Source organism: Nerophis ophidion, linkage group LG19 (genome assembly GCF_033978795.1).
Source record: "Nerophis ophidion isolate RoL-2023_Sa linkage group LG19, RoL_Noph_v1.0, whole genome shotgun sequence".
NCBI classification, from domain to species: domain Eukaryota; kingdom Metazoa; phylum Chordata; class Actinopteri; order Syngnathiformes; family Syngnathidae; genus Nerophis; species Nerophis ophidion.
In genome coordinates this window covers 31,576,446-31,588,900 of record NC_084629.1, presented here as the reverse complement: position 1 = coordinate 31,588,900, position 12,455 = coordinate 31,576,446, and the positions used below count along the sequence as shown (strand labels likewise).

General features: G+C 39.5%; 1 protein-coding gene across 4 annotated transcripts in view; it reads right to left on the bottom strand.

Moving 5' to 3' along the window:
- The window catches only part of si:dkey-100n23.5, a 330,394-nt gene that overhangs the window by 155,828 nt on the left and 162,111 nt on the right, over positions 1-12,455 (bottom strand). For all 4 annotated transcript variants that reach the window (XM_061879835.1, XM_061879833.1, XM_061879826.1 and 1 more), the window contains one exon: positions 10,431-10,478. In XM_061879835.1, coding sequence (XP_061735819.1) covers positions 10,431-10,478 — 48 coding nt within the window. The remainder of the gene's footprint in view (positions 1-10,430; positions 10,479-12,455) is intronic.

The window sequence follows — 12,455 nt, the reverse complement described above, 5'->3', positions numbered from 1 at the left end:
ACACACACACACACACACACACACACACACACACACACACACACACACGGAGAGAGAGGAGGAAGGGGGTGGCAGGCTGATTCAGAGAGAAACAAAAACACCCGAAGCGGCGACGTGTTGACGTGAAACGGAAATCGCCAGAGACCGGTGCGCCCAGCCGGAATCACTTTCTCTAGTTTACACCTGCTGGCACACACACGCACACGCACACACACTCACACGCCCGCGCGCGCGCGCACGCACGTAGCGAGGCCCGCCGTCTTGGCAAGCGCAATCGGTGGAGCTGTTGTTGTTGTTTTAAAGCGTCGCAGCGCGTGCATAAATCCTCATAAATATTCATGCGCATGAACCTGGTGTGCTGGTTTATTCATGCCGGGTTGCGAGTACAAGAGTGACAGAGGCGGAGGAAGGGATGGGCGTGGGGGGTGGGGGGGGGGGGGGGGTGGCGGGGGGCGGGGGGTCGCGCTGTAGGTCGAGTGTGTGTTTTGTGGAGAAAGAGAAGGAGGGTGACGGCTTGAACGTGCCAAAAAAAGGAACCGGCGCCGACTTATTTGCACTATGACCTACGCGGAGCAGTTTGTGTGCGAGTGTTGACATACAGCACGGTTGAGCGTGCAGTAATTACAACTGCCACTTAGGGGCAGCATTTACATAACCTTAACCCTAGACTTGCCCTCACTCCTGCCTTCCAGGACAGACGGGTGGCGCTAACCACAAGAGGACACTTTGCATTGAAAAGGCTTCACTTAGTACCAGAGTTGAGTACAGGGCAGGGCACCGAGGGCCGTCTTCAGAAAAATTAATGCATGCGGCGGACACTTTGACACATTTTGTGCATTAAAGATGCTAAAAGCCAACTAATGTACTGGACGTGAAAAACAAAACATTGGCTTTTTAGCAAATAAGTGGAATATCGAAGAATACATCTCATTAATAATGTATTTATTGTACAAGTAATTGTCAATAATTCATTTGACATTGATGATAAAACTTCAAGGATTCTTTCGAAGCAACCCACAGGGTAATTAACAGTCATGACCAGAATGAGTCCAAGAAACCCATTTGGGTCACAAACCGCCAGTAAGGCCCCTTCTACACTAAGAAGGGGCTAAGGTTATTCAGGGTAAATCCCACCTAACCTTATTCTTGTCCACACACACAAACACAAAGGTCGTTTAAGACCCCCGCCTCTTTCCACCGACGCAACGCGGCTTTGTACAAATGTGCGGAAAATGCGCAAGTCTTAGTCACCTCCAGTGTTTGTTTTGTGTGCAAGTTCTTAAATGTAACTTATCTGAACAATATCCAGTGTTGTGGTATTTCAATTACCGTATTTTTCGGAGTATAAGTCTGTCCAGAGTACAAACCCTGTTTCCATATAAGTTGGGAAATTGTGTCAGATGTAAATATAAACGGAATACAATGATTTGCAAATCATTTTCAACCCATATTCAGTTGAATATGCTACAAAGACAACATATTTGATGTTCAAACTAAAAACATTTTTTTTTTTTTTGCAAATAATTATTAACTTTAGAATTTGATGCCAGCAACACGTGACAAGGAAGTTGGGAAAGGAGGCAATAAATACTGATAAAGTTGAGGAATGCTCATCAAACACTTACATGGAACATCCCACAGGTGTGTAGGCTAATTGGGAACAGGTGGGTGCCATGATTGGGTATAAAAGCAGCTTCCATGAAATGCTAAGTAATTCACAAACAAGGATGGGGTGAGGGTCACCACTTTGTAAGCAAATTGTCGAACAGTTTTAGAACAACATTTCTCAACGAGCTATTATTGCAAGGAATTTAGGGATTTTACCATCTACCGTCTGTAAAATCATCAAAAAATTCAGAGAATCTGGAGAAATCACTGCACGTAAGCGATGATATCACAGACTTCTGATCCCTCAAAAACCGACATCAGAGCTCAGGAACACTTCATAAAACCGTGTCAGTAACTACAGTTGGTCGCTACATCTGTAAGTGCAAGTTAAAACTCTACTATGCAAAGCCAAACCCATTTATCAACAATATCCTGAAACGCCGTCGGCTTGGCTGGGCCCGAGCTCACCTAAGATGGACTGATGCAAAGTGGAAAAGTGTTCTGTGGTCTAACGAGTCCACATTTCAAATCATATTTGGAAACTGTAGACGTGGTGTCCTCTGGAACAAAGAGGAAAATAACCATCCGGATTGTTATAGGCACAAAGTTCAAAAGCCAGCATCTGTGATGGTATGGGGGTGTATTAGTGCCAAAGGCATGGGTAACCTACACATCTGTGAAGGCACCATTAATGCTGAAAGGTTCATACAGGTTATGGAGCAGAATATGTTGTAATCCAAGCAACGTTATCATGGACGCCCCTGCGTATTTCAGTAAGACAAGTGTTACAACAGCGTGGCTTCGTAAAAAAAGAGCGCGGGTAATTTCCTGGCCCGCCTGCAGTCCAGACCTGTCTCCCATCGAAAATGTGTGGCACATTATGAAGCGTAAAATACGACAGCGGAGACCACGGACTGTTGAATGACTGAAGCTCTACATAAAACAAGAATGGGAAAGAATTTCACTTTCAAAGCTTCAACAATTAGTTTCCTCAGTTCCCAAACGTTTATTGAGTGTTGTTAAAAGAGAAGGTGATGTGACACAGTGGTGAACATGCCCTTTCCCAACTACTTTGGCACGCGTTGCAGCCATGAAATTCTAAGTTAATTATTATTTGCAAAAAAAAATAAAGTTTATGAGTTTGAACATCAAATATCTTGTCTTTGTAGTGCATTCAATTGAATATGGGTTGAAAATGATTTGCAAATCCTTGTATTCCGTTTATATTTACATCTAACACAATTTCCCAACTCATATGGAAACGGGGTTTGTATAAGTCGCACCTGCCAAAATTGCATAATAAAGAAGGAAAAAAAAACATACATAAGTCGCACTGGAGTATAAGTCGCATTTTTGGGGAAGTTTATTTGATAAAACCCAAAACCAAGAATAGACATTTGAAAGGCAATTTAAAATAAAGAATAGTGAACAACAGGCTGAATAAGTGTACGTTATATGACGCATAAATAACCAACTGAGAAGGTGCCTGGTATGTTAACGTAACATTTTATGGTAAGACTCATTCAGATAACTATAACATATAGAACATGCTATACGTTTACCAAACAATCCGTCACTCCTAATCGCTAAATCCAATGAAAAATTTCACGTCTAGTCTCTTATGTAAATGAGCTAAATAATATTATTTGATATTTTACGGTGATGCGTTAATAATTTCACACATAAGTCGCTCCTGAGTGTATAAGTCGCACCCCTGGCCAAACTATGAAAAAAACTGCGACTTATAGTCCGAAAAATACGGTAACTGGAATGCAGTGTGCTGTGGGGCCCTATTGTAGTGAATCACATCTGCGCTATCATAAATTAATCAAATCTTTATTTGACACGTGAAAGTACCCAATGTGATAAAGAATATTTTACATCCATCAATCTAGGGATCTAGATATCTGGTCAGGACACTCCTCATTATTTTGCCTTCACCTTCATTGTCCATTCATTTTTGATGACTAGAAATACTCTGGACCTAGACGTTGAGTCCCTAACATACATGTCGGAGAATAACTGAACTGCTTTGCCAATCCAAAAGCATTCACTGTTTTCCGCAGTCTTCCCTCTAAAGCCAGGTAATGAAAAGCACAAGCTACCTTTTTTTTTTTTTTTTTTTAAATCACATCCAACGGAACCCGCATTCTCAATGTCTATCCTTTGACAAATGGACAAAGTTTTTCAGTTGATACAATCACAGCTAACCTGGACATTCTAAAGTTATCTTGCTGTCTGGGAAGTGTTGAATCCCAATTAACTGCATTCGCTTTACAGACGGAAGGAGAAACACAGTCATGTCTGGATGACTGGCCTCCATATTTCCAGTGGTTAGCTCCGAGTTACAAAACCGCTTTATTATGAAGCTGGCTTTGGCGCATTCTTTCTGACGTCACTTCCTGTGTGTGGCGCTGCCTTTCAGACGTCACCTCCTCTCCGAACTCAGTTTGTAAACGATCAATGAGTCCATACACAGCTAAGAGCCAGAGATTCAAGAAATAGACAACGCACCTACCCGTGTAAAAAATTATCCAAGGAGGGGAACCTTAAACGATGATTTAGTGTGGCCGAAATGGGGCTTAGGCTAAATAATTATTCGTTTAATGCAGGGGTCGGGAACCTTTTCGGCTGAGAGAGCCAAGAATCCAAATATTTTAAAATGTATTTCCGTAAGAGTCATATCATATTTTTTTCAACACTGAACACAACTAAACGTGTGCATTTTTTAGTAAAACCAACATTTCCAAAATATAATAGGTCTCTTATTCTTTAACTGTGGAAGGGGCGTGGCCTGCGGGCCTGCAGTGAAGCGGGGTGTTGCCAGGACCGGCCTCGAAATCAGCGACAGGAGAGTAGATGTTCCCACCTGGCCTTGTTATCTAATCACCTGTCGCTCTGTTTTTAAGCAGCAACCAGGAGGAGAGACGGAGTTGGGGCTGGAGCCAGAGTGCGAGCGAGAACGAAAGAGAAAAAGACAATTGCTGGAAAGCAACTGAGAGACTTATTGAAAAATAAAAAAACAATAATAAATAAATCACTTCTTACCCTTGATGCAACTTCTTGAACAAGTAAGGTAGGAAAAAGGATGGATGGATTCAAATGCATGAGCATGTTTTATATTTTCAACGTTATTTTTAACACTTAGATTACAAGTGGAAATATTCATTACTTATTGTGTTAAAAAGTAATGTCAGCTCAAATTTATCCGAGAGCCAGATGCAGTCATCAAAAGAGCCACATCTGGCTCGCGAGCCGTAAGTTCCCTACCCCTGGTTTAATGAGTAATCCGGCTTATTGTAGAGAGGGTCTAAGAGTCACTAGTGTGATATATAGGGATGCAACAAAATGACAATTCTAAGCCGAAACCAAAACTGAGTAACCAATGGCCGAAACACACAAATTTAATTATTTTGCCAACTAGTATTACCATTGCATTTATGGCCATGCACTGACTTCACTGAAATCAAGGCATTGCAATTGCACACATGAATATTTATCCTTCAAAGAAAATAACTATCACAAATGATAAAAATACTAATTTCCCACCAGTATTACAAAAAAATAAAAATTAAAATAATAATACACAGGCCAAATTCTGAATGGCGTCATGGGTTTCTGGAGTGTTGTTTCTGTGGTAAAGTCTTTCGGCCAAATTCGATGATTTTCAGCCCAAAATTTTTGGTGGTCTACTTTAATATACAAAACCCAAAACCAGTGAAGTTGGCACATTGTGTAAATTTTAAATAAAAACAAAATACAATGATTTGCAAATCCGTTTCAACTTATATTCAATTGAATAGACTGCAAAGACAACATCCTCAACGTTCGAACTGGTAATACTAGCTCATTTGGAATTTGATGACTGCAACATGTTTCAAAAAAGCTGGCACAAGTGGCAAAAAAGACAGAGAAAGTTGAGGAATGCTCATCAAACATTTATTTGGAACATCCCACAGGTGAACAGGCTAATTGGGAACAGGCCGTTGCCATGATTGGGTGTAAAAGCAGTTTCCATTAAATGCTCAGTCATTTACAAACAAGGATGGGGCGAGGGTCACCACTTTGTGAACAAATGCGTGAGCAAATTGACCAACAGTTTAAGAACAACATTTCTCAACCAGCTATTGCAAGGAATTTAGGGATTTTACTATCTACGGTCCGTAATATCATTAAAAGTTTCAGAGAATCTGGAGAAATCCCTGCATGTAAGCAACAATGCCTGTAACCTTGGATCCCTCAGGCGGGACTGCATCAAAAACCAACATCAATGTGTAAAGGTTATCACCACATGAAATCAGGAACACTTCAAAAAAACCACTGTCAGTAACTACAGTTTGTTGCTAAATCTGTGTGTGCAAGGTGAAACTCTACTATGCAAAGCCAAAGCCATTTATCAACAACACCCAGAAATGCTTTGCTGGGCCCGAGCTCATCTAAGATGGACTGATGCAAAGTGTAAAAGTGTTCTCTAGTCCGACGAATCCACATTTCAAATTGTTTTTGGAAACTGTGGACGTTGTGTCCTCCGGAACCAAGAGGAAATGAACCAACCAAACTGTTCAAAGCGCAAAGTACAAAAGCCAGCATCTGTGATGGCTGGGGTGTATTAGTGCCCAAGGCATGGGGAACTTACACATTTGTTAAAGTTAAAGTTAAAGTACCAATGATTGTCACACACACTCTTGGTGTGGCGAAATTATTCTCTGAATTTGAACTATAGCCCTTGATCACCCCCTGGGAGGAGAGGGGAGCAGTGGGGAGCAGCGGTGCCCATTTGTGAAGGCACCATGCTGAATGCCGAAAGGTACATACAGATTATGGAGCGACATATGTTGCCATCCAAGCAACGTCTTTTTCATGGACGCCCCTGCTTATTTCAGCAAGACAATGCCAAGCCACATTCTGTACGTGTTACAACAGGTACAAGACTGGCCTGCCTGTAGTCCAGACCTGTCTCCCATTGAATATGTGTGGCACATTATGAAGCGTAAAATACTTAAGCTGTACATCAAGCAAGAATGGGAAAGGAAAGACCATGTAACAGTAGTTAAAATGCCTCCGTGCCAACATTTTTGCAATGTGTTGCTGCCATTATATTCTAAGTTAATGATTATTTGCAAAAAATTAAGGTCCTCAGTTTCAATGTTAAGTATCTTGTCTTTGCAGTCTATTCAATTGAATATAAGTTCAAAAGGATTTGAAAATAATTGTATTCTGTTTTTATTTACGAATTACACAATGTGCCAACGTCACTGATTTTGGGTTTGTATAATCATCATACAGTATAAAGTCCAAGATCAAGACTTGCGATGTGTTCGGACTTGGAATAGAATTTAAAAAAATGGCAATAAAATTTGTCCGTTCTCGGGTAAAACTGTCGCAATCTTTTTGGGATCTGAACTCATTTTTAAAATCATTTTAGGGCTGCAGCCATCGACTTTTTATATAACCAAGGCAGCTTTTGATTTGTTGATTCGATTAATCCAGTAATCTATTGATTCGTTTCCTCAAATCCAGGGTGTCAAACTCATTTTAGCTCAGGGGCCACATGTACAAAAATATATTCCCAAGTGGGCCTGACTGATAAATCATGGCATGATAACTTAAAAATAAAGACAAGTTTAGATTGTTTTCGTTGTTTAAAAATAGACTCAGCACATTCACAAAATGTACAAATTATATATATATATTTTTTTACACTTACATGTTGCAGTTAATAGACTTTTGTCTTCATTTGTCGTTATTTATATTTTTTCAATGAATGATATGATAATTACATCGATTAAATGGGTGGAATTGAGTCTGGCAGAGTTTTAAAACGCTCCCATTGGTGTTAATTTTTAATCTTTTACAAGATGAAATGAATAATAACATCAATATCAAATTACAGGATGTTATCAATGTAATTTATACATTTTCCTTATGTGGTTTATTCTGTACATATGTAACATCATCTACAACAAAATTTTTTTATTAATCACACATGAAGTTGGAATGGGATACATATTATTTCATCATATTGATGTGCGTCCAGTAAATGAAGACCATCCATCCATCCATTTTCTACCGCTTATTCCCTTTGGGGTTGCGGGGGGCGCGGATGACTATCTCAGCTACAATCGGGCAGAAGAAGGTGTACACCCTGGACAAGTCGCCACCTCATCGCAGGGCCAACACAGATAGACAGACAACATTCACACTCACATTCACACACTAGGGCCAATTTAGTGTTGCCAATCAACCTATCCCCAGGTGCATGTCTTTGGAAGTGGGAGGAAGCCGGAGTACCCGGAGGGAACCCACGCATTCACGGGGAGGACATGCAAACTCCACACAGAAAGATCCCGAGCCCGGGATTGAACCCCAAACTACTCAGGACCTTCGTATTGTGAGGCAGACGCACTAACCCCTCTGTCACCGTGAAGCCCGTAAATCAGGGGTCACCAACCTTTTTGAAACCAAGAGCTACTTCTTGGGTACTGATTAATGCAAAGGGCTACCAGTTTGATACACACTTAAATAAATTGCCAGAAATAGCCAATTTGCTCAATTTACCTTTAAAAAATTAATATAGATATATATATATATATATATATATATATATATATATATATATATATATATATATATATATATATATAAATGGGTATTTCTGTCTGTCATTCCGTCACACATTTATTTCCCTTTTTTAATAGAGAATAAATGATGAAAAAAACACTTAATTGAACGGTTCAAAAGAGGAGAAAACGCGAAAAAAATGAAAATTAAATTTTAAAACAGTTTATCTTCAATTTCGACTCTTTGAAATTCAAAATTCAACTGAAAAAAAAATGAAGAAAAAACTAGTTAATTCGAATCTTTTTGAAAAAAATTAAAAAAATAATTTATGGAACATAATTAGTAATTTTTCCTGATTAAGATTAATTTTTGAATTTTGATGACATGTTTTAAATAGGTTAAAATCCAATCTGCACTGTGTTAGAATATATAACAATATATAACAAATTGGACCAAGCTATATTTCTAACAAAGACAAATCATTATTTCTTCTAGATATACCAGAACAAACATTTTAAAAGAAATTCAAAATACTTTGAAATGAGATTTAAATTTGATTCTACAGATTTTCTAGATTTGCCAGGATAATCATTTTGAATTTTAATCATAATAAGTTTGAAGAAATATTTCACAAATCTTCTTCTACGAAAAAACAGAAGCTAAAATGAAGAATTAAATTAAAATGTATTTATTATTCTTTACAATTAAAAAAAAAACTTGAACATTGACTTAAATTGTTGGGAAATAAGAGGAAGGAATTTAAAAGGTAAAAAGGTATATGTGTTTAAAATCCTAAAATAATTTTTAAGGTTGTATTTTTTCTCTAAAATTGTCTTTCTGAAAGTTATAAGAAGCAAAGTAAAAAAATAAATGAATTTATGTAAACAAGTGAAGACCAAGTCTTTAAAATATTTTCTTGGATTTTCAAATTCTGTTTGAGTTTTGTCTCTCTTAGAATTAAAATTGTCAACCATAGCGAGACCAGCTTGCTAGTAAATAAATAGAATTTAAAAAATAGAGGCAGCTCACTGGTAAATGCTGATATTTGAGCTATTATTAGAACAGACCAGCGGGCTACTCATCTGGTCCTTACGGGGGACCTGGTGCCCGCAGGCACCGTGTTGGTGACCCCTGTCGTAAATGAACACGAAATGAACAAATTATCAAAAGCATTTTTTTGGGGGGGTACAGATGTCACAGAATACCAACAACATTTTTGACAATCAAAGCATGAAGGTAACAATCCACATTTTGTCTACTATTACTAATACCCAGCGTAAATATGTAATGTCTAAACACAATAGTGTTTTCTCTCTACATGGCACATAGCTCCGCCCCCTCTGAGTCATGCCTGCTTGTGGCAGGGGACACAAAGAATTGTTACGGCGACATCCAGTGTACACATTTAGAACAGCAGTTAATTTCATTAAAAAATTTCAGCTCACCCCTGGTTTCAATAATCGAGTAATCGGATAAAAGACGCTTTGTAGCCTCAAAGTGTAGTTAAAGGAAAATAGTGGACACATTATTTTATGTTTGCCAAAACCTTAATTTTTCTCATTTTTGATAAATGCACATCATCAACATGAAATTGCACTTAAACTAGTGTGAAAAAAAAAGTGATCCGCTGTTAGTCGCGACACAGATCACATGACCCACACACGTGTGCTCTATTGCATAACGCGTGCGGAAACTATGTTTGCGTATTTAAATTCCGGGAACTCCATGCGGTCCCAATGTAATCAATTTTTACTTGTTACATTAATTAATTGAAGCAACAGAATATGAATCTAGGCATTTTTCCAATTAATTAATCAATTTATCGTTGCAGCCCTTGTTCAAGGGCTAAGAGGCACGTGTGAATCCTAATGTGTTAAAACTTGAGTGCGAAGACGCGTTAAAACCTATCAGCTATTTTTCTAAATCACTTTTGCCCCTTACTGGTTCTTCCCCTCTGAATGAATCATTGACATTATTCGCTGTGCCCCCTTCCACGCTGCTAATTCACCGAGGTCAAAGTGAGGCCTCGACGACCTCCGATTTTAAACACAGGTTTATGTGCACATCCGCATTTATATACATGCAAAAGCACTCGGCGCGGGAGGCGAGTCAAGAGGTCAAATCACTCCCTGCTGCTTTTTTGAAACCGGCTCAGCGTGACTGCAGGAGCTAATCCCGCACACGCTCTCATCCTCACGCTCCCTTGTATGTGTGTGTGTGTGCGCCGGGGGAAAGCGGCGGTCAGACGGGTCATTCATTACCTTTCGTCGCTCTCGCTCCGGGTTGAACGTTCCCAGCCACGACTGCATCTGTGCATGGAGGACATAAAATGGAGGGGAGAGGGTTTCAGTTGGAGGTCCCAAAAAAACTCAACAGTGGCTGCCAAATTGTTGTAATTTCAAAACAATCTCATTAAGTGTTCCAATTTCAACAACATTTATTAACTAGAAGAGGCAATTCCTGAAGGAATTGCGTGTGAATTCTCCAATGCTGAAGTTGAATCGAAATGCTGACAGAATGTAGCATGAATGTAAGAATAGTTTGAATGTTGGAATGGTTTGAATGTTGAGAAGCTGACGCTGAACTGAAATGCTATTGGAACGTAGGATGAATGTAGAAATTGATTAAATTTTGAAATAGTTTAAACCATGGGTGTCAAACTCTGGCCCGCGGGTCAAATTTGGCCCACCGTGTAATTTAATTTGGCCCTTGAGGCAATATCAAATTAACATTACATATGGCCCGCCGTTATTACACAGCAGCGGTGCCGCTGTAACCAGGGGCGGCATAGCTCGGTTGGTAGAGCGGCCGTGCCAGCAACTTGAGGATTCCCGCTTCCGCCATCCTTGTCATTGCCGTTGTGTCCTTGGCCAAGACACTTTACCCACCTGCTCCCAGTGCCACCCACACTGGTTTAAAATGTAACTTAGATATTGGGTTTCACTATGTAAAGCGCTTTGAGTCACTAGAGAAAAGCGCTATATAAATATAATTCACTTCACTAGGGATTTTGGTCCCCATGAAAAGAATCTTTACAGGGCCCCCAACACATAATTTCATATAATTTCATCATCATTAGGGGCCTCTCTGGGCCCCCCTCCATCATGGGCACCTACAATCCGTCTCCTTCACCCCCCCTTTTCGGCGCCCCTGGCTGTAACACCGCACTTTCTCACACTTGCCAAGCATTCTCCCGATTTTCATCCGGACAACAATATTGAGGGCGTGCCTTAAACGCACTGTCTTTAGCATTCTCTACAACCTGTCGTCACGTCCGCATTTCCTCATTACAAACAGCGTGCAGGCCCACTCGCATAATATATGCAGCTATTACACACACATAAGTGAATGCAATGCATACTTGGTCAACAGCCATACAGGTCACACTGAGGGTGGCCGTATAAACAACTTTAACACTGTTACAAATATGCGCCACACTGTGAACTCACACCAAACAAGAATGACAAACACATTTCGCGAGAACATCTGCACTGTAACATAACATAAACACAACAGAACAAATACCCAGAACCCCTTGCAGCACTAACTCTTTCGGGACGCTACAACATATTTTGATATTTACCTTTAGAAGGCTGCAAATAGAAAAGAGGCATTACATTTGTATTTAAATTGTATTTGATATGCCATTAATATTTTTTAATTGTTATTATTATTATTTGAAACTCGATTTTGCATGTCACTATAAAGTTATATAAGCCTTGCTTGTTCAATGTTCAATGCAAAACTTGTTTGGGTCCCTATTAAAAGGTTAATTTGTTCAACTGTGGCCCGTGGCTTTGTTCAGTTTTAAATGTTGGCCCACTCTGTATTTGAGTTTGACACCCCTGGTTTAAACGCTGAAATAGTTTGAATGTTGGAATGGTTTGACTGTTGAAGAGTCTGAATATCCAGGGAAACCGACATTTGGTGTGGAACTTGGGAAAGTGTTGGTGGGTGGAATGTGTTAATGTTGAAGTGGTTTGAATAGGTTGAAAAATGTGGGAATTGTGCAACTTGGAAAAATGTCCCACTCCTTTCAATGTAAACTTCCTGGAAATTTGGGGATTTGGGGAAAAAAATGATTAGGAGCATGAATGTCCGAAATGAGCTGAATTGGTTGGTGTTGGAATTGTTTAAATTGGTCAAGAAATGTTGAATTAGTAACAGTTTTAATTGAGAAATTCCTGGGAATTTTTCTAACTCCTTAACCAACTTGTGTTTTTTTTCCTGAATATGAGGAGTGTTTTGATGGTGGAACGTTTGAAATGGGTTGAAAAGTGTGAAGA